The sequence below is a fragment of the Pleurodeles waltl genome, chromosome 10 (genome assembly GCF_031143425.1).
Source record: "Pleurodeles waltl isolate 20211129_DDA chromosome 10, aPleWal1.hap1.20221129, whole genome shotgun sequence".
Classification (NCBI taxonomy): domain Eukaryota; kingdom Metazoa; phylum Chordata; class Amphibia; order Caudata; family Salamandridae; genus Pleurodeles; species Pleurodeles waltl.
Genome location: NC_090449.1, coordinates 755,665,716 through 755,693,101, shown reverse-complemented (window position 1 = coordinate 755,693,101; position 27,386 = coordinate 755,665,716). Strand labels below are relative to the sequence as shown.

Below are 27,386 nucleotides of genomic sequence, written 5' to 3'. Positions count from 1 at the left end.
GCACCAGGCCCAGTTATCCCTTATTAGTGTATAGGGTGTCTAGCAGCTTAGGCTGATAGATAATGGTAGCTTAGCAGAGCAGCTTAGGCTGAACTAGGAGACGGGTGAAGCTACTACAGTACCACTTAGTGTCATATGCACAATATCATAAGAAAACACAATACACAGTTATACTAAAAATAAAGGTACTTTATTTTTATGACAATATGCCAAAGTATCTTAGTGTACCCTCAGTGAGAGGATAGGAAATATACACAAGATATATATACACAATAGCAAAAATATGCAGTATAGTCTTAGAAAACAGTGCAAACAATGTATAGTTACAATAGGATGCAATGGGGAAACATAGGGATAGGGGCAACACAAACCATATACTCCAAAAGTGGAATGCGAACCACGAATGGACCCCAAACCTATGTGACCTTGTAGATGGTCGCTGGGACTATTAGAAAATAGTGAGAGTTAGAAAAATAACCCTCCCCAAGACCCTGAAAAGTGAGTGCAAAATGCACTAAAGTTCCCCTAAGGACAAAAGAGTCGTGTTAGAGGAATAATGCAGGAAAGACACAAACCAGCAATGCAACAACTGTGGATTTCCAATCTAGGGTACCTGTGGAACAAGGGGACCAAGTCCAAAAGTCACAAGCAAGTCGGAGATGGGCAGATGCCCAGGAAATGCCAGCTGCGGGTGCAAAGAAGCTTCGACTGGACAGAAGAAGCTGAGGTTTCTGCAGGAACGAAAAGGGCTAGAGACTTCCCCTTTGGTGGACGGATCCCTCTCGCCTTGGAGAGTCGTGCAGAAGTGTTTTCCCGCCGGAAGGACGCCAACAAGCCTTGCTACACGCAAATCGTGCGTTTGGCGTTTTTGGACGCTGCTGGGGCCCAGGAGGGACCAGGAGGTCGCAAAATGGACCTGAAGAGAGAGGGGACGTCGAGCAAGACAAAGAGCCCTCACTGAAGCAGGTAGCACCCGGAGAAGTGCCAGAAACAGGCACTACGAGGATGCGTGAAACGGTGCTCGCCGAAGTTGCACAAAGGAGTCCCACGTCGCCGGAGACCAACTTAGAAAGTCGTGCAATGCAGGTTAGAGTGCCGTGGACCCAGGCTTGGCTGTGCACAAAGGATTTCCGCCGGAAGTGCACAGGGGCCGGAGTAGCTGCAAAGTCGCGGTTCCCAGCAATGCAGCCCAGCGAGGTGAGGCAAGGACTTACCTCCACCAAACTTGGGCTGAAGAGTCACTGGACTGTGGGGGTCACTTGGACAGCGTCGCTGGATTCGAGGGACCTCGCTCGTCGTGCTGAGAGGAGACCCAAGGGACCGGTAATGCAGCTTTTTGGTGCCTGCGGTTGCAGGGGGAAGATTCCGTCGACCCACGGGAGATTTCTTCGGAGCTTCTGGTGCAGAGAGGAGGCAGACTACCCCCACAGCATGCACAAGCAGGAAAACAGTCGAGAAGGCGGCAGGATCAGCGTTACAGAGTTGCAGTAGTCGTCTTTGCTACTATGTTGCAGGTTTGCAGGCTTCCAGCGCGGTCAGCGGTCGATTCCTTATCAGAAGGTGAAGAGAGAGATGCAGAGGAACTCGGCTGAGCTCATGCATTCGTTATCTAAAGTTTCCCCAGAGACAGAGACCCTAAATAGCCAGAAAAGAGGGTTTGGCTACCTATGAGAGAGGAAAGGCTACTAACACCTGAAGGAGCCTATCAGCAGGAGTCTCTGACGTCACCTGGTGGCACTGGCCACTCAGAGCAGTCCAGTGTGCCAGCAGCACCTCTGTTTCCAAGATGGCAGAGGTCTGGAGCACACTGGAGGAGCTCTGGACACCTCCCAGGGGAGGTGCAGGTCAGGGGAGTGGTCACTCCCCTTTCCTTTGTCCAGTTTCGCGCCAGAGCAGGGGCTAAGGGGTCCCTGAACCGGTGTAGACTGGCTTATGCAGAATTGGGCACATCTGTGCCCAACAAAGCATTTCCAGAGGCTGGGGGAGGCTACTCCTCCCCTGCCTTCACACCATTTTCCAAAGGGAGAGGGTGTCACACCCTCTCTCAGAGGAAGTTCTTTGTTCTGCCATCCTGGGCCAGGCCTGGCTGGACCCCAGGAGGGCAGCTGCCTGTCTGAGGGGTTGGCAGCAGCAGCAGCTGCAGTGAAACCCCAGGAAGGGCAGTCTGGCAGTACCAGGGTCTGTGCTACAGACCACTGGGATCATGGAATTGTACCAACAATGCCAGGATGGCATAGAGGGGGCAATTCCATGATCATAGACATGTTACATGGCCATATTCGGAGTTACCATGGTGAAGCTACATATAGGTAGTGACCTATATGTAGTGCACGCGTGTAATGGTGTCCCCGCACTCACAAAGTTCAGTGAATTGGCTCTGAACAATGTGGGGGCACCTTGGCTAGTGCCAGGGTGCCCACACACTAAGTAACTTTGCACCTAACCTTTACCAGGTAAAGGTTAGACATATAGGTGACTTATAAGTTACTTAAGTGCAGTGTAAAATGGCTGTGAAATAACGTGGACGTTATTTCACTCAGGCTGCAGTGGCAGGCCTGTGTAAGAATTGTCAGAGCTCCCTATGGGTGGCAAAAGAAATGCTGCAGCCCATAGGGATCTCCTGGAACCCCAATACCCTGGGTACCTCAGTACCATATACTAGGGAATTATAAGGGTGTTCCAGTAAGCCAATGTAAATTGGTAAAATTGGTCACTAGCCTGTTAGTGACAATTTGAAAGTAATGAGAGAGCATAACCACTGAGGTTCTGGTTAGCAGAGCCTCAGTGAGACAGTTAGGCACCACACAGGGAACATATACATGCACACCTATGAGCACTGGGGTCCTGACCAGCAGGATCCCAGTGACACATAACAAACATACTGAAAACATAGTGTTTTCACTATGAGCCTTGAGGCCTGGTTATCAGGATCCCAGTGAGACAGTGAAAACAGTGACAAACACCCTGACATACACTCACAAACAGGCCAAAAGTGGGGGTAACAAGGCTAGAAAGAGGCTACTTTCTCACACCCGGTTCCGGTCTGCTTGCAGGTAAGTACCCGCGTCTTCGGAGGGCAGACCAGGGGGGTTTTGTAGGGCACCGGGGGGGACACAAGCCCACACAGAAATTTCACCCTCAGCGGCGCGGGGGCGGCCGGGTGCAGTGTTAGAACAAGCGTCGGGTTCGCAATGGAAGTCAATGAGAGATCAAGGGATCTCTTCAGCGCTGCAGGCAGGCAAGGGGGGGCTTCTTCGGGGAAACCTCCACTTGGGCAAGGGAGAGGGACTCCTGGGGGTCACTTCTGCAGTGAAAGTCCGGTCCTTCAGGTCCTGGGGGCTGCGGGTGCAGGGTCCTTTCCAGGCGTCGGGACTTAGGTTTCAGAGAGTCGCGGTCAGGGGAAGCCTCTGGATTCCCTCTGCAGGCGGCGCTGTGGGGACTCAGGGGGGACAGGTTTTGGTACTCACAGTCGTAGAGTAGTCCGGGGGTCCTCCCTGAGGTGTTGGTTCTCCACCAGCCGAGTCTGGGTCGCCGGGTGCAGTGTTGCAAGTCTCACGCTTCTTGCGGGGAGATTGCAGGGTTCTTTAAAGCTGCTCCTTTGGATAAAGTTGCAGTCTTTTTGGAGCAGGTCCGCTGTCCTCGGGAGTTTCTTGTCGTCGTCGAAGCAGGGCAGTCCTCAGAGGATTCAGAGGTCGCTGGTCCCTTTGGAAGGCGTCGCTGGAGCAGAGTTCTTTGGAAGGCAGGAGACAGGCCGGTGAGTTTCTGGAGCCCAGGCAGTGGTTGTCTTCTGGGCTTCCTCTGCAGGGGTTTTCAGCTAGGCAGTCCTTCTTCTTGTTGTTGCAGGAATCTAGTTTCTAGGTTCAGGGAGAGCCCTTAAATACTAAATTTAAGGGCGTGTTTAGGTCTGGGGGGTTAGTAGCCAATGGCTACTAGCCCTGAGGGTGAGTACACCCTCTTTGTGCCTCCTCCCAAGGGGAGGGGGTCACATCCCTAATCCTATTGGGGGAATCCTCCATCTGCAAGATGGAGGATTTCTAAAAGTTAGTCACCTCAGCTCAGGACACCTTAGGGGCTGTCCTGACTGGCCAGTGACTCCTCCTTGTTATTCTTATTATTTTCTCCGGCCTTGCCGCCAAAAGTGGGGGCCGGGGCCGGAGGGGGCGGGCAACTCCACTAGCTGGAGTGTCCTGCGGTGCTGTGACAAAGGGGTGAGCCTTTGAGGCTCACCGCCAGGTGTTACAGCTCCTGCCTGGGGGAGGTGTTAGCATCTCCACCCAGTGCAGGCTTTGTTACTGGCCTCAGAGTGACAAAGGCACTCTCCCCATGGGGCCAGCAACATGTCTCTAGTGTGGCAGGCTGCTGGAACCAGTCAGCCTACACAGATAGTCGGTTAAGTTTCAGGGGGCACCTCTAAGGTGCCCTCTGTGGTGTATTTTACAATAAAATGTACACTGGCATCAGTGTGCATTTATTGTGCTGAGAAGTTTGATACCAAACTTCCCAGTTTTCAGTGTAGCCATTATGGTGCTGTGGAGTTCGTGTAAAACGGACTCCCAGACCATATACTCTTATGGCTACCCTGCACTTACAATGTCTAAGGTTTTGCTTAGACACTGTAGGGGCACAGTGCTCATGCACTGGTACCCTCACCCATGGTATAGTGCACCCTGCCTTAGGGCTGTAAGGCCTGCTAGAGGGGCGTCTTACCTATACTGCATAGGCAGTGAGAGGCTGGCATGGCACCCTGAGGGGAGTGCCATGTCGACTTACTCATTTTGTTCTCACTAGCACACACAAGCGGGTAAGCAGTGTGTCTGTGCTGGGTGAGGGGTCTCTAGGGTGGCATAATACATGCTGCAGCCCTTAGAGACCTTCCCTGGCATCAGGGCCCTTGGTACCAGAGGTACCAGTTACAAGGGACTTATCTGGGTGCCAGGGTGTGCCAATTGTGGAATCAAAAGTACAGGTTAGGGAAAGAACACTGGTGCTGGGGCCTGGTTAGCAGGCCTCAGCACACTTTCAATTCAAAACATAGCATCAGCAAAGGCAAAAAGTCAGGGGGTGACCATGCCAAGGAGGCATTTCCTTACACTGTACCTAGACGATTGGTTAATCAAAACCAACATGCAGGAACGGTGTTCACAACACACAAAGTATGTCATAGAAACCCTTCACAAACTAGGTTTCTCACTCAACTACAACAAGTCACACCTTCAGCCGTGTCAAATACAACAATACTTAGGAGCGACAATCAACACAACAAAAGGGATTGCCACTCCAAGTCCACAAAGGGTACAGGCATTTCACAATGTAATACAGGCCATGCACCCAAAACAACAGATACAAGTCAAGATGGTGATGAAACTACTAGGCATGATGTCCTCATGCATAGCCATTGTCCCAAACGCAAGATTGTACATGCGGCCCTTACAACAGTGCCTACCATCACAATGGTCACAGGCACAGGGTCAACTTCAAGATCTAGTGTTAGTAGACGCCAAACATACACCTCGCTTCAATGGTGGAACACTATAAATTTAAACAAAGGGCAGCCTTTTCAAGACCCAGTGCCTCAATACGTAATAACAACGGATGCCTCCATGATAGGGTGGGGAGCACACCTCAACCAACACAGCATCCGAGGACAATGGGAAACTCAGCAGAGACAGTTTCACATAAATCACTTGGAACTACTTGCAGTATTTCTAGCGCTGAAAGCATTTCAACCTATAATAATCCACAAACACATTCTTGTCAAAACAGACAACATGACAACGATGTATTATCTGAACAAACAGGGAGGAACACACTCAACACAGTTGTGTCCCCTGGCACAAAAAATATGGCATTGGGCGATTCACAACCACATTCGCCTAATAGCGCAGTTCATTCCAGGAATTCAGAACCAGTTAGCAGACAATCTCTCTCGGGATCACCAACAGATCCACGAATGGGAGATTCAGCCCCAAATACTAAACACTTACTTCGAAAGATGGGGAACACCACAAATAGACCTATTTGCAACAAAAGAAAACGCAAAATGCCAAAACCTCGCATCCAGGTACCCACAGGATCAGTCTCAGGGCAATGCGTTATGGATGAGTTGGTCAGGGATATCTGCATACGCTTTTCCCCCTCTCCCACTCCTTCCATATCTAGTAAACAAATTGAGTCAAAACAAACTCAAACTCATACTAATAGCACCAACTTGGGCAAGACAACCTTGGTACACAACACTACTAGACCTCTCAGTAGTGCCTCATGTCAAACTACCAAACAGACCAGATCTGTTAACTCAACACAAACAACAGATCAGACACCCAAATCCAGCATCGCTGAATCTAGCAATTTGGCTCCTGAAGTCTTAGAATTCGGACATCTAGAGCTTACACAGGAATGTATGGAGGTCATAAAACAAGCTAGAAAACCAACCACAAGACATTGCTATGCAAATAAGTGGAAAAGATTTGTTTATTACTGCCATAATAAACAAATTAAACCCTTACACGCATCTGCTAAAGACATCGTCAGCTACCTACTGCACTTACAAAAGTCAAAGCTAGCTTTTTCATCCATTAAAATACATCTCACCGCAATTTCAGCTTCTCTGCAAATTACGCACTCAACTTCACTATTTAGGATCCCAGTCATAAAGGCTTTTATGGAGGGCCTGAAAAGAATTATCCCACCAAGAACACCACCAGTTCCTTCGCGGAACCTCAACATTGTCTTAACACGGCTCATGGGTCCACCGTTTGAACCCATACACTCATGTGAGATACAATACTTAACATGGAAAGTAGCATTTCTAATTGCCATCACATCTCTAAGAAGAGTAAGTGAAATACAAACATTTACCATACAAGAACCCTTTATTCAGATACACAAGCATAAAGTAGTTTTACGAACAAATCCTAAGTTCTTACCAAAAGTCATATCACTGTTCCACTTAAATCAAACAGTAGAACTACCAGTGTTCTTTCCAGAACCAGATTCTGTAGCTGAAAGAGCACTACATACATTAGACATTAAAAGAGCATTAATGTACTACATTGACAGAACAAAACAAATTCGAAAAACAAAACAATTGTTCGTTGCTTTCCAAAAACCTCATACAGGGAATCCAATATCCAAACAAGGCATTGCCAGATGGATAGTTAAATGCATTCAAACCTGTTATCTGAAAGCAAAAAGAGAACTGCCTATAACACCAAAGGCACACTCAACTAGAAAGAAAGGTGCTACCATGGCCTTTCTAGGAAACATTCCAATGACTGAAATATGTAAGGCAGCCACATGGTCTAATCCTCATACGTTTACCAAGCATTACTGCGTGGATGTGTTAACAACACAGCAAGCCACAGTAGGACAAGCAGTACTACAAACTTTATTTCAAACAACTTCAACTCCTACAGGCTGAGCCAACGCTTTTGGGGAGATAACTGCTTACTAGTCTATGCAAAGCATGTGTATCTGCAGCTACACATGCCATCGAACGGAAAATGTCACTTACCCAGTGTACATCTGTTCGTGGCATGAGACGCTGCAGATTCACATGCGCCCGTCCGCCTCCCCGGGAGCCTGTAGCCGTTTGGAAGTTGATCTTGAACATTTGTAAATTTGTAAATATATCGCTTTAAACCACATTATATACATACATATTTACTCCATTGCATGGACACTATTACTATAATACACAACTCCTACCTCACCCTCTGCGGGGAAAACAATCTAAGATGGAGTCGACGCCCATGCGCAATGGAGCCGAAAGGGGAGGAGTCCCTCGATCTTGTGACTCGAAAAGACTTCTTTGAAGAAAAACAACTTGTAAAACTCTGACCCCAACACTAGATGGTGGGATGTGCAAAGCATGTGAATCTGCAGCGTCTCATGCCTCGAACAGATGTACACTGGGTAAGTGACATTTTCCATATATGTATATATATGTTCGATGGCATGTGTAGCTGCAGATACATATGCTATGCATAGGTCCTGCCATCTTTTGTTGGGCTCGGAGTATTACAAGTTGTTTTTCTTCGAAGAAGTCTTTTTGAGTGACGGGATCGAGTGACTCCTCTTTGGCTCCATTGCGCATTGGCATCAACTCCATCTTAGATTGTTTTCTTTCCGCCATCGGGTTCGGACGTGTTTCTTTTCGCTCTAGTAGTTCGAGTCAGAAAAGTCCTAAAAACTCTCTAATTCGTCGGTATTGTTTTGATCGCGTATCATCTCTCATCGACACTTCGGTACCGGCGGATACAACTTCTTTACTCGCCCTTCAGGGCACCTGCGCCCAATTCGGGCCTGGTCAGGCTGACCGCGTGGAAGCCTCATGGACCGGACCATATTTTCGCTTTTGTCCTCTGTGCCACGCCAAGTTTCCATATACAGACCAACATCTCATCTATAACCTTTGTCTATCTCCAGACCATCGAGAGGATACTTGCGAGGCCTGCAGATCCTTACGCTCGAAGAAGACTCTATGAGACAGAAGAGCGTGAAGGCTGGAAATGGCGTTGAGAAGCACCGAAGGTCTCGACGTGGAGGAAGAGGAGATTAAGCACACCGCAATCTCCGTCCAAGGGTCCGATTCCGAGCAGGAGTCCGAGGAGGACAGACCGGTCACGGCAGGACAGCACATGAGTACGCCTGCCCCTGTCCAATCCAAGCCCAAACACAAGGCCTCGGGAACGCCACTGCCAGAAGGCCATGGCTCCACCCGCAAAAAGACTTCTGGTGACCAAGCAACAACTTCGGCACCCAGAAAGGCCACACCACCGAAGCCTTCGGACTCGAGCCGAAGCACAGGCTCCGAAACAGGCAAACACCGGCCCATCGGGTCGAAGGATTGAAAATCCCTTTCGGAGCTGAGGCCAACATCCACTCCCGGCCTTTCGATCCCGACAAAACCTGCTTCGGAGCCGAAAAGACCCATCTACACAGAGGAGCATGGACTTAAAGAAAGCCATAGATTTTCGGAGGAACTCACACAAATGGAGGAAATTGATGAAAGGCAGGCCAGAATTCATATTCATAAAGACACTGGCAAGATTCTAACTGCACTTCCTCTGAAGACTAAGAGGAAGCTAGCCTTTCAAGGACAATTGGACACTGATCAGCCACCAGCTAAAGTGCCAAGGCCTAAGAAAAAACTCCACCTCCACAATTTTCACCTCATCAGTCTCCTCCTCATTCTCCTCACCTGACTGTCTCTCCACCTACTACTCCTACACCTGCACAGTCTCCAGTACACTCTGCAGGTTCACAACACGACAATGTCTACTCATGGGATCTCTATGATTCAGATCCCATTTCCGATAATAGCCCAGACTGCTATCCTTCCAAACCATCACCACCAGAGAGTAGCACTGCATACACTCAGGTTCTAGCTAGGGCGGCATCATACCACAACGTAGCCATGCACACTGAGCCTTTTGAGGATGATTTTCTCTTTAATACATTATCCCTCCACTCACACTACTTATCAGTCCCTTCCCATGCTTCCAGGCATGTTGAAATACGCACATCAAATTTTTCAAGAGCCTTTCAAAGCCAGGGTCATCACACCCAGGGTGGAGAAAAAATACAAACCACCTCCCTCTGACCCAACATTCATTACCCAACAACTACCTCCTGATTCTGTAGTTGTCAGTGCGGCAAGGGAAAGGCACAACTCTCAGTCATCTGGTGATGCACCACCACCAGACAAGGAGAGCAGGAAATTCGATGTTGCTGGCAAAAGAGTAGCATCCCAAGCAGCTAATCAATGGAGAATAGCCAACTCCCAAGCACTACTGGCTAGGTATGATAGGGCCCACTGGGACGAGATGAAAGATATCATCCAGCATCTCCCCAAAGATCAACAAAAGAGGGCACAGCAAATAGTCGAGGAAGGGCAGGCAATTACTAACAACCAGATTAGGTCAGCTCTAGACTCAGCAGCTAGGACAGTCAATACTGCTGTTACCATTCGGAGACACGCATGGCTTCGGTCGTCAGGGTTTAAACCAGAAATCCAGCAGGTTGTTCTTAACATGCCATTTAATGAGAAACCGCTTTTTGGCTCTCAAGTTGATACGCCCATTGAAAAAAATGAAGAAAGACTCGGACACCGCTAAAGCCATGGGTGCTCTGTATACTACACAATACAGAGGTTCATTTTGAAAGCCTCAGTACAGGGGTGGTTTTAGAGCACAAACATCTGAGGCATCCACCTCACAATCCAAACCATCTTACCAGCCTCAGTACCATCAAGGTGGGTTTAGAGGAACTTATAAAGGCCAATTCCCCAGAGGTAGGGCAAAATATCAGCCAACAAAACAAACCTCACACACAAAACAGTGACTCGCTCCACATCTTCCCTCATCACACTTCACCTGTGGGACGAAGACTGCAAATGTTCCACAAAAACTGGTTACCCATTACAACAGACAGTTGGTTATTATCCATTATCCGTAATGGTTACTGCATAGAATTGGCACAAATTCCTCCATATATACCTCCAAAACCACACAAAGTTTCCTCCCAACACATCTCCATGTAGCAAGAAGAAGTACAGTCACTATTACTCAAACAAGCCCTAGAGCTTGTACCTCAACATCAAATAGGAACAGGGGTTTACTCCCTGTACTTCCTTAATCCCCAAAAAGATGGAACCTTAAGACCAATACTAGATCTCGGAACTCTCAATCTTTACATCCTATCAGAACACTTTCGCATGGTAACACTACAGGATGTAGTCCCACTGCTACAACAACAAGATTTCATGGCAAAAATAGACCTCAAGGATGCGTACTTTCACTTACCAATCCATCCAGCGCACAGAAAAATCTCAGGTTTGTAATACAAGGAAAACATTACCAGTTCAAAGTGTTACCCTTCGGGATAACAACAGCTCCCAGAGTATTTACAAAATGCCTTGAGGTAGTTGCAGCCTTCCTAAGAAGGCAACACATCCATGTCTTTCCATAGCTCGACGACTGGCTAATAAAATCCAATCATACACAGTGTCAAAACCATACACATTATGTAATACAAATCCTCTATAAACTACAAAAAATCCCACTTGCAACTGGCGCAAATTCAACAGTATTTAGTAGCCACACCAAATACACAAACAGCACTTGCAAGCCCAAGGCCACAAAAGATACAAACATTCCACAATATATTGGCACAAATTCAGTCAAACCAACAGTACACATTCAAATTTGTCATGAAACTGTTGGGCATGATGGCATCATGCATCACCATTGTCCCAAATGCAAGATTAAACATGCGGCCCTTACAACAGTGCCTTGCAAAACAATGGTCACAAGAACACGGTCAACTTCAAGATCTAATGTTGATAGACCGCCAAACACACATATCGCTTCAGTGGTGGAATTCCATAAATTTAAACAAAGGGCGGCCGTTTCAAGACCCGGTACCTCAAACCACACTTACAACAGATGCATCAATGATTGGATGGTGAGCACACCTCAACATTCACAACATTCAAGGACAATGGGACAACAAACACAAACAACTTCACATAAATCACCTAGAATTGCTAGCCGTTTTCCTAGCACTCAGCCTTTCAACTCTTCTTGTTTACAAACACATTCTGATCAAAACAGACAACTTGACTACAATGTATTACCTAAATAAACAAGGAGGGACCCACTAATTGTAACTGTCCCTTCTAGCACAAAAGATTAGCCATTGGGCAATACACAACAACATTCACCTTGTAGCACAATACATTCCAGGGATACACAACCAATTAGCAGATGTTCTCAGCCGAGATCATCCACAAACACACGAGTGGGAGATTCATCCCCAAGTACTTCAAACATACTTTCATCACTGGGGAACACCAGACATAGACCTATTTGCCACCAGCGAAAACGCAAAATGCTAAAACTTCACATCCAGGTTCCCACACCCTCTATCCAAGGGCAATGCTCTATGGATTAACTGGTCAGGGATATTTGCTTAACCTTTTCCCCCTCTCCCGCTCATTCCATTTCTAGTCAACAAACTGCGTCAAAACAGACTCAAACTCCTACTTATAGCACCAACATGGGCACGTCAACCATGGTACACAACACTGTTAGATCTGTCAGTAGTACCACACATCAAACTGCCCAACAGACCAGATCTATTAACACAAAACAAACAACTGATCAGGCATCCAGATCCAGCAATACTCAATCTAGCGGTGTGGCTCCTGAAGTCATAGCCTTCATGGAAGGACTAAAACGTATCATACCACCAAGAACACCTCCGGTGCCTTTATGGAATCTAAATATTGTACTCACACGACTCATGGGTCCACCATTTGAACCTATGCATTCATGTCAGATTCAATACCTAACATGGAAAGCAGAATTCCTGGTTGCAATTACTTCATTAAGGAGAGTTAGTGAAATACAAGCTTTCACTATTGATCAACCCTTCATACAAGTACAGAAACATAAAGTAGTACTTCAGACAAACCCAAAATATCTACCTAAGGTGATTTCACCGTTTCATATCAATCAAACAGTGGAACTCCCAGACTTCTTCCCACAGCCAGACTCGGTAGCAGAAAGAGCGCTGCACACATTAGATATTATAAGAGCTATATTGTATTACATTGATAGAACTAAATCATTTAGGAAAACCAAACAGTTATTTGTGGTGTTCCAAAAACAACATACTGGTAATCCAATCTCAAAATAAGGACTAGCTAGATGGATAGTAAAATGCATCCAAACGTGTTACCTAAAAGCCAAAAGGCAGCTTTTAGTAACAACAAAAGCACATTCCACCAGGTAAAAAGGAGCAACAGTGTCTTTTTTAGGAAATATACCAATGACAGAAATCTGTAAAGCAGCCACTTGGTCAACACCCCATACATTTACCAAGCATTACTGTGTAGATATGTTAGCAACACAACAAGCCACAGTATAACTGGCTGTACTAAGAACACTATTTCAAACAATTTCAAATCCTACAGGCTTACCACCGCTTATGGGAGGAAATCTGCTTAGTAGTCTATGCATGGCATGTGTATCTGCAGCTACACATGCCATCAAACGGAAAATGTCACTTACCCAGTGTACATCTGTTCGTGGCATGTTCCGCTGCAGATTCACATGTGCCCTCCCGCATCCCCGGGAGCCTGTAGCCGTTTAAGTTAAAACATTCATTTGTACATATGTATATATATCTCTCTTCCATTTGCATGGACATCTCTTTTCTTTATACTCTATCACTCCTACCTTACCCTCTGCTGGAAAACAATCTAAGATGGAGTCGATGCCCATGCACAATGGAGCCAAAGAGGAGTCACTCGATCCCGTGACTCGAAAAGACTTCTTCGAAGAAAAACAACTTGTAACACTCCGAGCCCAACACTAGATGGCAGGACCAATGCATAGCATGTGAATCTGCAGCAGAACATGCCACAAACAGATGTACACTGGTTAAGTGACATTTTCCACAGGGACGTTATATTTAGGAAATAGAATAAAAAAATAAAACATAGGAATTCGCTTAAAAAAAAAAAAAATTATAGGGATGTTATAGTTAGGCTCACATTTTAAATGTACCAAACCTTAGAAATTCATCAGTTTGAGTTATCTCAAGTAACGATAACTCGTGCCCAAGGTAACTATAAACTCGCGCCCCTGCCATGCACAGTTCAAACATTTTACATGATGTTGAGTGCTGTAAATTGTGAGGTAATTAGCACTCTAACTGGTGAATTTCCATGATTTTGTATGTCAAAAATGTGAACCTTAGTAGAACGTCCCTGTAACCTTTTGTTTTTAAGTGAATTTCGATGGTTGAGGACCGCTGGTGTCCCTACGTCCCCGAGCATTGCAAGACCTGAGCCCATTCGGAGGCTCACCCAAACAAGACGCCCAGTCCTAGCCTGCAGCCTCTTTTCACAGTGACTGATCTCCGTAGGAACACATTGGACACCCGATGCCATTCCTGCACTCTGCACCCGGCTGCCCATGTGCCACTGAGGGTGTACTGTGGGTGCTGTCTTGGACCTTGCCCACATCTCACCTTAACCACGGGGATTGGTTTTGTATGTCGCTGTACTCTACCTGTTTGCAGGACTTGTTTTTCCTCCCATAGGATAACATTGCAGAACTCAGAAATTGTCCTCTTTTAAAAGTGAAAATAATTCCTATTTAAAAACGGATTTACCTGAATGGTTTTTCTCTGATGCTTAAACATATATAAAGATACCTGCTATTTTTATAAATTGATGTTGATCTCCTTTTTGAGTAGTGTCTTATTTATTGACGTGTGTGCATTTGTAGAAGTCTTGCACTAATCTGTGTTAAGCCTAAGGCTGTTCAACTAGACTATCCCTAAATAGAGCACCTTGGGTTTGCATAGTAAGCCCTGTCCACTCACTGAGGAACCCCTGGACCCTTTACACGGTATTCACGTACCACATAAAGGGCCAGCTTGCTACATTGGTGGTGCAGCGGTTGGGATACAAGACATCACATCTGCTGACCCACTTGGATGATAAGTAATTCCACAGACCAATCCCAAAAATGGTCTCTAGTTAAGTACTTTTTCCAATATTCGATTTTTTTCTGAATAGATTAAAATAACTGTAAGGCCCCAGTTAAGTTACTTTTGCTAAACCCTTTAGAACTGGCTATCAGCAGCTTTAGGTACACCAAATTAAGGAGCTATGTAAAGCATGGAAACTTTCCATGGGTTCTAAACCCACAAAAGCCCACCAGTGGCAATTGCTAGAGGAAATGCTAGGGCCATGGCAGAAAAAGAAGCCCCCCACTGGGGAAGAAGAGGAGGTTGAGAAGGATGGTGATTTCCTCAGCACTCCCTCTAATAGTAATACCACTGGAGGCACTTCTGATAGTACCTTAGGTAGAATTAGAAGCTAAACTCAAAGAAAGACTTAAGATGGGTTTAGGGCCTATCTCTGGTGGCAGCAAAATCATAACTAGGGAAAAAACCTGTGACCCTGAAATCCCCAAAGGGATTGTCCCAAAATACTCCTAAGGTGATGATTTCTCCAAATGGTTCACAGCATTTTAGATAGGCTGTAGAGCCAGGAATGTCAGCTAGAAGTATTTGGCCTCTCCTTTGGGAGCCGTTCTCAGGCAAGTGAAGCGATAGACACCTGACACTTAGAGAGGCAGATGTCCTATGACCTCATGAAGGATGCCCTGATTAAGTGGTTTGGACTCACCATTGATGAATATAGAATCAGTTTCATGGAGACTCAGAGAACCCAGAGCCAGCCCTGGGTAGATTTTGTAGTTATATTTTAGTAATACCACTAGGTGGTTGGTTGAAAAGAAGTAAGGTGCATGATTATGATGTGCTTTAATTTTGTTATGAAGGAACATCTATTAAGTAACTAAACTTCTGAAAAGTTGCATCAGTTCCTGGTGGATTTGGGGCCAGTCTCTCCCCAAGAGTTGGGGGGGAAAAAAACCAGTGTCTCCAAAACCGGACATGGTGGGAGTGACCAAAAGAAAGAGCTCAAAAAGCCATCCCAAGAGAAACAGGTGGACCACTCTGGAGTTAAAGACAGAAGTAAGGAGTCCTCTGTAGGCCCCCAAAAATCTGTCCAAGAGGGTGGGCCCAAAGACACCTAACAAAACAAAAGTGGTACCAGGATAAAAATTGGGATGCCTCAAAGGCTTGGTGCTTTGACTGTAAATGGACAGGGCACCAAACCAAGGACACTTTCTCTCCTAAAACCAAACCCAATAATGTGCCCCTAGTGTTTGCCAGTGTAGCCTTAAAGAATGACTCCTCAGATATGAGGAGGTCCTCATTGCCTTTAACTTGAAAGTGGACCCTACATGTGAGTTGGATATTCCAGAGGGGAGTAAACACTTCCACCACCAGCTGGTGAATGGAATCCCAGCCACTGCCCTGAGAGATACCTTTGCCAGTCACACCATTGTGCATGATAGACTGGTACTATCTGTAGGAAGTTGGTTCTGTATATACTATTTCAAAGTAAGAAATAGTGTGCACAGAGTCCATGGGTTCCCCTTAGAGGTAAGATAGTGGCAAAAGTAGATAATTCTAATGCTCTATTTTGTGGTAGTGTGGTCGAGCAGTAGGCTTATCAGAGGGTAGTGTTAATCATTTGTTGTACACACACAGGCAATAAATGAGGAACACACACTCAAAGACTTATTCCAGGCCAATAGGTTTTTACATTGAAAAATATATTTTTTTAGTTTATTTTAAGAACCACAGGTTCAAGATTTACAGTTTATGCTTTAAATGTAAGGTACTTCACTTAGATACTTTAGGAACTTTGAATGAAAGCAATATCACATACAGTCTTTGTAAAAATGGCAATAAGCTATTTTTAAAGTGTACACTGTGCAAAAATCAACAGTTCCTGGGTGAGGTAAGTAAAGGTTAGTTTTGGAGGTAAGTAAAACACTTACAAATCTCAAGTTTGGGGCATAGGCAGCCCACCGTTGGGGGTTCAAGGCAACCCCAAAGTTACCACGCCAGCAGCTCAGGGCCGGTCAGGTGCAGAGGTCAGAGGTGCCCAAAACACATAGGCGCCTATGGGGAACAGGGGTGCTCTGGTTCCAGTCTGCCAGCAGGTAAGTACCTGCGTTCTCGGAGGGCAGACCAGGAGGGTTTTGTAGAGCACCGGGGGGGACACGAGAAGGCACACAAAGTACACCCTCAGCTGCACAGGGGCGGCCGGGTGCAGTGAGCAAAGCAGGCATCTGGTTTTAGATTGAAAACAATGGAGGGACCCGAGGGTCACTCTAGCATTGCAGGCAGACACAGGGAGGGCTTCTCGGGACAGCCATTACCTGGGCTAGGCAGAGGGTCGCCTGGGGGTCGCTCTTGCACTGAAGTTCGGTTCCTTCAGGTCCTGGGGGCTGCGGGTGCAGTGTTGGTTCCAGGCATCGGGTCCCTTGTTACAGGCAGTCGCGGTCAGGGGGGCCTCTGTATTCTCTCTGCAGGCGTCGCTGTGGGGGCTCAGGGGGGTAGTCTCTGGTTACTCACGGGCTCGCAGGCAGCGGGGAGTCTTCCCTGTGGTGTTGGTTTTCTGCAGGTCGAGCCGGGGGCGTCGGGTGCAGAGTGTAGTCTTTGAAAGTTGCTTCTTTGTTGCAAAGAAGTTTCAGGTTTTGAACAGGGCCGCTGTTCACGGGAGTTTCTTGGTCCTGTAGTCCAGGGCAGTCCTCTGAGGCTTTAGAGGTCGCTGGTCCATGTCTGATGCGTCGCTGGAGCAGGTTTTCGAAGTTGGAGACAGGCCGGTAGGGATGGTGCCAAATCAGTTGTCATCTTCCTCCTTCTCTGCGGCTTGTAGGTCAGCAGTCTTTCTTGCAGGAATCTAGTTTCCTAGGTTCTGGGGAGCCTCTAAATACTGAATTTAGGGGGGTGTTTAGGTCTGGGAGGGCAGTAGCCAATGGCTACTGTCCTTGAGGTTGGCTACACCCTCTTTGTGCCTCCTCCCTGTGGGGAGGGGGGCACATCCCTAATCCTGTTGGCAGAATCTCCCAAATCAAGATGGAGAATTTCTAAAGGCAGGGGTCGCCTCAGCTAAGGACACCTTAGGGCCTGTCCTGACTGGTGGGTTACTCCTCCTTGTTTTTCTCATTATCTCCCCTGAACTTGCCACCAGAACTGGGGGCTGTGTCCAGTGGGCGGGCATCTCCACTAGCTGGAGTGCCCTGGGGCATTGTAACACGAAGCTTGGGCCTTTGAGGCTCACTGCTAGGTGTTACAGTTCCTGCAGGGGCGAGGTGTTAAGCATCTCCACCCAGTGCAGGCTTTGTTTCTGGCCTCAGAGAGCACAAAGGCTCTCACCACAGGGGGTCAGAAACTCGTCTCTGAGCAGCAGGCTGGCACAGACCAGTCAGTCCTGCACTGAAGGATTGGGTAAAATACAGGGGGCTTCTCTAAGATGCCCTCTGTGTGCATTTTTTAATAAATCCAACACTGGCATCAGTGTGGGTTTATTATTCTGAGAAGTTTGATACCCAACTTCCCAGTATTCAGTGTAGCCATTATGGAGCTGTGGAGTTAGTTTTTGACAAACTCCCAGACCATATACTTAATATGGCCACACTGTACTTACAATGTCTAAGAATGGACTTAGACACTGTGTGGGCATATTGCTCATGCAGCTACGCCTTCACCTGTGGTATAGTGCACCCTGCCTTAGGGCTGTAAGGCCTGCTAGAGGGGTGACTTACCTATGCCCCATGCAGTATTTTGTGGGCATGGCATCCTGAGGGGGATGCCATGTCGACTTTGCCTTTTTCTCCCCACCAACACACACAATCTACAATGGCAGTGTGCATGTGTTAGGTGAGGGGTCCCTTAGGGTGGCACAACATATGCTGCATCCCTTAGGGACCTTCCCTGGTCAGAGGGCCCTTGGTACCACTGGTACCTTTTACAAGGGACTTATCTGTGTGCCAGGGGTATGCCAATTGTGGAAACAATGGTACATTTTAGGTGAAAGAACACTGGTGCTGGGGCCTGGTTAGCAGGGTCCCAGCACACTTCTCAGTCAAGTCAGCAACAGTATCAGGCAAAAAGTGGGGGGTAACTGCAACAGGGAGCCATTTTCTTCCACTATCTATATACTAACCAGTGTATTCCAGGTGAGACTGCCAGAGTACGGGCTAGCCAAGGGGAGGTTACTTTTAGGCCTGTGGCTTTAGTACCCCTAGAAGTAGCTGGGTCTTTTAGTTGAAGGGTGGTAGGATGTACAGACCTCCCCCATGACTGTCTTTTTGGAAATGACCACTCAGAGGTTGGTCTGAGCTGAAGGGAGACGCTGGTCAGTGCCAGTCCTCGCCCAAGGATTCTGGAAGTGCTACCCCTGCTGTTAATGCATGTAAGCCGAAGAAGAAGAAGAAGAAGAAGAACAAGACAGCTTAGGATAGGTGGGCAACTTTTGCGCATGGTTCCAGTAAGTGAAGGAGATTCTGCTCCAGTAGGGAAGATCTCCAGTTGGCACTAGTGAAGCCATATCTGGCCGACAAGAAGCCCTAACTAGTCAGGCAACTGTTTAGCATGCGATGGTGGCTCCTCAGCTTACAGCAGAGAGAGTGGAAAGAGGGCACTGGCTACAGGATGTTTTAAGCCCCCACTCTAAAACAGCAGACAGGCAACCTGAACCCAAAGAAGCCTGTATGATAGCACCTTCACTTGTCAGTGAAGAGCTAATGGTGTGGTACTAGGCACTGACAACTATCAGTGGCCTCTGCTGGGTGTTAACTTTTATGGCTGCACTGGCATGGTGGTTCGACCCTGTGTCAAATAGCAAGCTAGGCCCCCTGACCCTGTTGGTCATGGTGGGGGTTACTCATGGTGCGGGTAACCTCTCTGGGTAAGCTGTGGTTTGCCCCAGTTAAGATAGGGCTAGCAGAGGTGGACGCCTCTGATCCCAAGAAAAAAAAAGAATGGGCGAAGATATTAAAGAAACGGGCTAAGGGCATTATGAATCCGGTCCTATCACTGTTGAGGCAGGTCAGTTTCCCAGAGGGCATGACCTAGACAGGAGGATGTAATGCAACGTAGGCCCTGCCACAGTCCAGCCTTTTCCCTTACTCTTCCTCACCTGACAGACTAGGAAGACTTGGTGTAAGGAAATGCCTCCTTGGCATGGTTGCCCCCTGACTTTTTGCCTTTGCTGATGCTATGTTTACAATTGAAAGTGTGCTGAGGCCTGCTAACCAGGCCCCAGCACCAGTGTTCTTTCCCTAACCTGTACTTTTGTATCCACAATTGGCAGACCCTGGCATCCAGATAAGTCCCTTGTAACTGGTACTTCTAGTACCAAGGGCCCTGATGCCAAGGAAGGTCTCTAAGGGCTGCAGCATGTCTTATGCCACCCTGGAGACCTCTCACTCAGCACAGACACACTGCTTGCCAGCTTGTGTGTGCTAGTGAGGACAAAACGAGTAAGTCGACATGGCACTCCCTTCAGGGTGCCATGCCAGCCTCTCACTGCCTATGCAGTATAGGTAAGACACCCCTCTAGCAGGCCTTACAGCCCTAAGGCAGGGTGCACTATACCATAGGTGAGGGTACCAGTGCATGAGCATGGTACCCCTACAGTGTCTAAACAAAACCTTAGACATTGTAAGTGCAGGGTAGCCATAAGAGTATATGGTCTGGGAGTCTGTCAAACACGAACTCCACAGCACCATAATGGCTACACTGAAAACTGGGAAGTTTGGTATCAAACTTCTCAGCACAATAAATGCACACTGATGCCAGTGTACATTTTATTGCAAAATACACCCCAGAGGGCACCTTAGAGGTGCCCCCTGAAACTTAACCGACTGTCTGTGTAGGCTGACTAGTCCCAGCAGCCTGCCACACTAGAGACATGTTGCTGGCCCCATGGGGAGAGTGCCTTTGTCACTCTGAGGCCAGTAACAAAGCCTGCACTGGGTGGAGATGCTAACACCTCCCCCAGGCAGGAGCTGTAACACCTGGCGGTGAGCCTCAAAGGCTCACCCCTTTGTCACAGCCCAGCAGGGCACTCCAGCTTAGTGGAGTTGCCCGCCCCCTCCGGCCACGGCCCCCAATTTTGGCGGCAAGGCTGGAGGGAACAAAGAAAGCAACAAGGAGGAGTCACTGGCCAGTCAGGACAGCCCCTAAGGTGTCCTGAGCTGAAGTGACTCTAACTTTTAGAAATCCTCCATCTTGCAGATGGAGGATTCCCCCAATAGGGTTAGGATTGTGACCCCCTCCCCTTGGGAGGAGGCACAAAGAGGGTGTACCCACCCTCAGGGCTAGTAGCCATTGGCTACTAACCCCCCAGACCTAAACACGCCCTTAAATTTAGTATTTAAGGGCTACCCTGAACCCTAGAAGATTAGATTCCTGCACCAACAAGAAGAAGGACGGCCCAGCTGAAAACCCCTGCAGCGGAAGACCAGAAGACAACAACTGCCTTGGCTCCAGAAACTCACCGGCCTGTCTCCTGCCTTCCAAAGAACTCTGCTCCAGCGACGCCTTCCAAAGGGACCAGCGACCTCTGAATCCTCTGAGGACTGCCCTGCTTCGACGACGACAAGAAACTCCCGAGGACAGCGGACCTGCTCCAAAAAGACTGCAACTTTGTTTCCAGAAGCAGCTTTAAAGAACCCTGCAACTCCCCGCAAGAAGCGTGAGACTTGCAACACTGCACCCGGTGACCCCGACTCGGCTGGTGGAGAACCAACACCTCAGGGAGGACCCCCGGACTACTCTACGACTGTGAGTACCAAAACCTGTCCCCCCTGAGCCCCCACAGCGCCGCCTGCAGAGGGAATCCCGAGGCTTCCCCTGACCGCGACTCTCTGAAACCTAAGTCCCGACGCCTGGAAAAGACCCTGCACCCGCAGCCCCCAGGACCTGACGGACCGGACTTTCACTGGAGAAGTGACCCCCAGGAGTCCCTCTCCCTTGCCCAAGTGGAGGTTTCCCCGAGGAAGCCCCCCCTTGCCTGCCTGCAGCGCTGAAGAGATCCGTTGATCTCTCATAGACTAACATTGAAAACCCGACGCTTGTTTCTACACTGCACCCGGCCGCCCCCGCGCTGCTGAGGGTGAAATTTCTGTGTGGGCTTGTGTCCCCCCCGGTGCCCTACAAAACCCCCCTGGTCTGCCCTCCGAAGACGCGGGTACTTACCTGCAAGCAGACCGGAACCGGGGCACCCCCTTCTCTCCATTCTAGCCTATGCGTTTTGGGCACCACTTGGAACTCTGCACCTGACCGGCCCTGAGCTGCTGGTGTGGTAACTTTGGGGTTACTCTGAACCCCCAACGGTGGGCTACTTTGGACCAAGAACTGAACCCTGTAAGTGTCTTACTTACCTGGTAAAACTAACCAAAACTTACCTCCCCCAGGAACTGTGAAAATTGCACTAAGTGTCCACTTTTGAAATAGCTATTTGTCAATAACTTGAAAAGTATACATGCAATTGAAATGACTCAAAGTTCCTAATGTACTTACCTGCAATACCTTTCAAACAAGATATTACATGTTAAATTTGAACCTGTGGTTCTTAAAATAAACTAAGAAAAGATATTTTTCTATAACAAAACCTATTGGCTGGATTTGTCTCTGTGTACCTCATTTATTGTCTATGTGTATGTACAACAAATGCTTAACACTACTCCTTGGATAAGCCTACTGCTCGACCACACTACCACAAAATAGAGCATTAGTATTATCTATTTTTACCACTATTTTACCTCTAAGGGGAACCCTTGGACTCTGTGCATGCTATTCCTTACTTTGAAATAGCACATACAGAGCCAACTTCCTACACTTGGTTTGGCTGAGTTGCCTAGCCCCCCCCCCCCACACACACACACACTCTCTTTTTTTCTTTTTTTCTTTTTTTCTCCTACCCCCCCCCCCCCCCCCCCCCCTTGGGCCTGGGGTACTAAAAGAGGTCCCTAAGGGCTACAGAATGAATTGTGCCACCCTAAGGGACCCCTCACAAATCACATGCAGGCTGCGTGTCTTGGTGCAGCTGAAAGTGAAATATATGTAAGTCACCCCTACAGCAGGCCTTCAAGCCCTAAGGCAGGGTGCATTATATTACTTGTGTGGACCTGTCTGCAAGATCAGAAATGCCCCTGATGTGTCTTTGTCGATTCTTAGACATAGTAGGTGATCAGGGAAGCCATTCTATGTGTATGTGCTGCACACTGTTCCATAGGAGTTCCCTAGCTACATGATGGCTTCACTGAAAATAGGGATGTTTGCTATCAAACATCTCATATTAATAAACCCTCACTGATGCCAGTGATGGATTTATTAATACGTGCACCCAGAGGGCACTTTAGAGGTGCCTCTGAAAAACCTTCTAGATACAATTAGGAGTCGGGGACGTGTATCCACCCCTCAGGCCAGTCCCACCCCTAAGGTGAGCTGCCTGATGTGGACAAAACATCTTGGTGTTGGCAGACTTAGGAACTCTGGGACAGGGTTAGGCCCACTTCCCGCTGGGACTGGTCATGTAGGGGGTGTAGTGACCCCAGGGGTAAATAGCCCATTGGCTATTACCCTACACTCTCCTAAATGCCCCCAAATTCAATATATGGGGGAGTTCCTGGCACCAGGAAATTAGACTCATGCTGAGCTACGAAAAAGAATAGCCAAGAGCTGCAAAAACTGAGGAAGAAGCATCTGAATTGGCCTCAGCCCTGCCATCCTGTCTGCTTTTCCCACCAATTTGTGCCAAATTGACTCGTCCAGCAAGCTGCTGTGCTGCCAAAAGCCTGGGAGGACTGCATGGTCACAACAAAGACCCGGGAGCTCCTGTGGAGCAGCAAAGCGGCTTCCCTGCATCTTGCAGGCACCCTGCGAGACCTGAGAGGACTCCGGACTGCAAAAACCCAACACGGAAAGCATCACTGGATCCATGCCGCCTAGTACTGAAGTGGGCCAACTGTGCCAAGGTTGCCCCCATGCCCTCCAGAGATATCCAACTGTGGAGGTGGATTTGCCCACTGAGGACTTTCCTGACACCACCTGCAGCCTCTACCTGGCAGACCCCCTCCACCACAAGTGTTCCCGGTGGAGAAAACCTGATGCATCAGGACACTGCTGCACCCATCGCCTCTGGCCCTTAGAGAAGAGTACCTAAGATGTCCCCACGTCCCTTAGCATCTCAAGACATGAACCCACCTGTTTGTTCTCCTTGACTGTACTCCTTGGCCAAACCTGCAACCTCTTTTTAACTTGACCAATCCCCATTGTCTAACTTTGGGGACCCAACATCGTACTACACCTTTGCACCCGGCCGCCCCAGTGATGTCTGTGTGACCTGTTGGTGTGGTCCTGACACTTGCCCAATACTTACCTTAAGTCTAGGAGATTGATGCCATAAGTTGCTGTACTGTACCCATTTTCTGTATTTGTTTTTCCTCCATAGGATAACACTGCAGCGTCTAAACATTGTACTGTTGACTTTTCAAAACTGTAAAGATTTTTCTTGCAAAACGTACTTACTTGATCGTATTGATTCTGGTGCCTAAATATACTTGTTTTTTTTGTAAATTGGTGTGCGTCTCAGGTATTGACTGTGTGGATTTGCAGATGTCTAACACTCCTCTCTGATAAGCCTAAGGCTGCTTGACCACACTATTCCCTGAAAGAGTACATTGGGATCGCTAGAGCAAGCCCCTGTCCACTGGTAAGGGAACTCCTGGACACTTTGCATAAGTGTATCTCATTTTGATGTATCATCTACTGGCAGACCTAAGACATGTAAAGGGCTATGTAAGTGGGTGGCACACTAAGTGTTGCAGACCCACTTGTAGCATTAGATTTACAGGCCCTGGGTACATATAGTACCAATTTACTAGGGACTTAAAAGTAAATTAAATAGCCCAATTGAGTGTTAACCAATTCTACTATGTTAAGAGGTGAGAAGATAAACACTTGGTGCACTGTACCTTTGCTAACCAGTGCTAGAGTCCTAAGGTCAACAAAAACGAATGCAGCAATGAAGTGGAGGGTAAAGCCAGTGACCCTGCAGAAAGGGCCAAGTACAACACCAGTTGACACGCATTTTACAAAATGGTCTAATGTGCCATGTTTGGTTTAATGTGCTCCGAACATGTCTCCAACAGTTATTTTTTGTTTCTGTATTATTTTCCGTATGTTAACGTATATATCTAAAAAGTATATTAGGAAAGCTCTCATCTGCACAGAAACACTACTGTTTATAAATTCAGAGAAAATATAATATTCATGATAAAAACTACCAGCTTGTGTGTTACTTCCCTTACACCTCCCGGCTTTATGCTTGATTTTTTTTTTTCCTCCTGCCTCTCACTGTTTTTCCTTTTTTAAAGGTTTTTTTTTCTTGCCTCTTTTTTTTTTTTATTGTATTTTTTTTTTTTTACCTCTCATGCGTCTCCATTTTCACCTGCCATCGCCCGCAACACTTTATTCCCGACATTGTAACAGTAAGTTTTTAAAAAAAGGGGGGGGGGGCTGACACCATGACACTTGCACACGTGTATGTCTTAATAAACTAGTGTCATTTTTCCCCTTTTAATTTTGACTATGTTAAAGAATATCAGCAAAACATATTGGCAAAGCCAGCAGGTTGGCATTGACAGCCAAAGGCAATTCTAACATTAAGTATAGGGGCCTCATTACTAATGCCCTGCTAATCATGATGTGTGCTGTAATGGGAGTTAACAGCCCCATCAGAATAAAAAGTAGAAGTAAATTACATGGGATTTAGTCTGAAGAAAAAAGCTGACATCTCTGTGAGACTCGTACGTGCAGGAATACTTTTTGCATGATAAGCATGCATAATTCCTGTTAGTTGTTTGTCCCTAGAATTACCGGGACCCCCGATAATGATAATTCCGAGGGAAGTTAAATAGGCTTTATTCTGGGACACTCATATGAAGCCATTGCCGAAGAAGGGAAATTTGTAGATCTAGATACCATGTTTTGTTGTAGGCCCTACTTGCAAATGTAATTGTGAATAAATGAGCTAATCCCTTTACCCTTTTAAAATGCCCAAATGCACATTGCTACAATACTGGCATCTTACAGCTACAGTTAAAATAAAAAACACAATCTCTTTTACTCCCATATCCATTGTTAAAAGTATGTGCCTTGCACTTTAAACAGGACCTAATGTCTTTTTTTTTTTTTTGCATTTTTTTTTTTTGTTATCCATTCTCTGTCATTGTACAGGTATACTTTTGATTGGACCACCTGGTACAGGAAAAACCCTTCTTGCTCGTGCTGTAGCTGGGGAAGCGGACGTCCCATTTTACTATGCCTCTGGATCTGAGTTTGATGAAATGTTTGTGGGAGTTGGAGCCAGCCGTATACGAAATCTTTTCAGTATGTAGCCTTTTTTAAATAAATGTAACAATATTTTACAATGTTTGACTATGTTTTGCAGTTTAATTTGTTGCCATTCGAAATTGACAGTCAGTAATTGAAAGTGATTAATACTGAGATACTTAGCACAAGAAAAAGGCTGTGTAAGGTCCTGGGTGTTTTGCCCCCTCACAGAAAATGTATTTTCTGTATATTTCAGATATAGATTTTATCTATGTATATTTTTTCATGAAAGTAAAAGTTTTTTAATTTTTTTTTTTTTTTTTTTTTTAACTCGCATCAGTTCTTCAGGTAACCTGCATTGATAATCAGAAGAAATGAATAGTCCTTTTCACGCTCAGCTACTTTTAATAACAAAAAAATAAAAATAAATCTCCAGGAAATCTCATTTTTAAGAGGGAGGAAGAGGAAGCCAGCAGTAGTTTAAACATTCTACTATGTTAAAAATGACAAGAAATTGTCTTTCCCCAACGATTTGTAAAGGAAAATTGAGAGAGAGAAATTACTTCTTTGCTACAAAGACTCAAGCCTCGAGAGGTTCAAAAACTGACACTCCATCCGTAAGTAACCCCATCATGCCCCCTCTGTGGCAGATGCTCAAGTTTGTTTTGTACAGAGACATAGGATCCTGCCCAGAATACAATCACTGTTATGATATCAATTAAGATTCCCCTGGAGGGGATCTAGGAATAGAGGTAAGTAACTTTCTTCTTCTGGGTTTCTCCGTTGATGATCACAGGCACTAATTAAAACACTTTGCCCATCCCTTGAAAATGCAGTGGAAGAAATGAGAACTGTAGGAAGTTGGCAGTGTGTCTGTGCTGAGTGAGAGGTCTCCAGGGTGGCATAAGACATGCTGCAGCCCTTAGAGACCTTCCTTGGCATCAGGGCCCTTGGTACTAGAAGTACCAGTTACAAGGGACTTATCTGGATGCCAGGGTCTGCCAATTGTGGATACAAAAGTACAGGTTAGGGAAAGAACACTGGTGCTGGGGCCTGGTTAGCAGGCCTCAGCACACTTTCAATTGTAAACATAGCATCAGCAAAGGCAAAAAGTCAGGGGGCAACCATGCCAAGGAGGCATTTCCTTACAAGAACCGATCATATTCTGTCCAAAGCGATTCTTCCTAATAGACCTGGCCCACTCAGTTGTCAACTATAGAGACTGACTCAAGACTTTGGTGTCTTTGGAAGGTCTGGATTGATCTCCAAGTAGCTGTATTACAGTTCTTTGCTTTGAGTAGGTTTATTTTTATAAAGCTGTAGTTTTAGTTTTACCATTTGTAAAGAGAACTTTGATCCATCTATAAATAGATTTTCAGGTGGGGAAACCTGCACCATTCAGCCAGTAATGACAAAATTAAAGCACAGTTTTTCAAACGTCTGTGTTGAGGTAAAATTTAAGAACTCATCTAACAGTTGCTGTGTGCCAAAGCCTTTCTGCTTCAGAAAAGGGATTTGAAAAAATGCCTCACGTGATTACACAGGTTATAAAGAAAGTCCTATTTTATCTTGGGAAGGAGAACTACTTTAATTTCTAAAAT

At 46.7% G+C, this 27,386-nt stretch overlaps 1 protein-coding gene across 1 annotated transcript in view; it reads left to right on the top strand.

Annotated features, from left to right (window-relative positions):
* Positions 1–27,386, top strand: part of YME1L1 (YME1 like 1 ATPase) — a 665,597-nt gene that overhangs the window by 217,586 nt on the left and 420,625 nt on the right. The window contains exon 10 of the mRNA XM_069211321.1: positions 25,690–25,842. Coding sequence (XP_069067422.1) covers positions 25,690–25,842 — 153 coding nt within the window. The remainder of the gene's footprint in view (positions 1–25,689; positions 25,843–27,386) is intronic.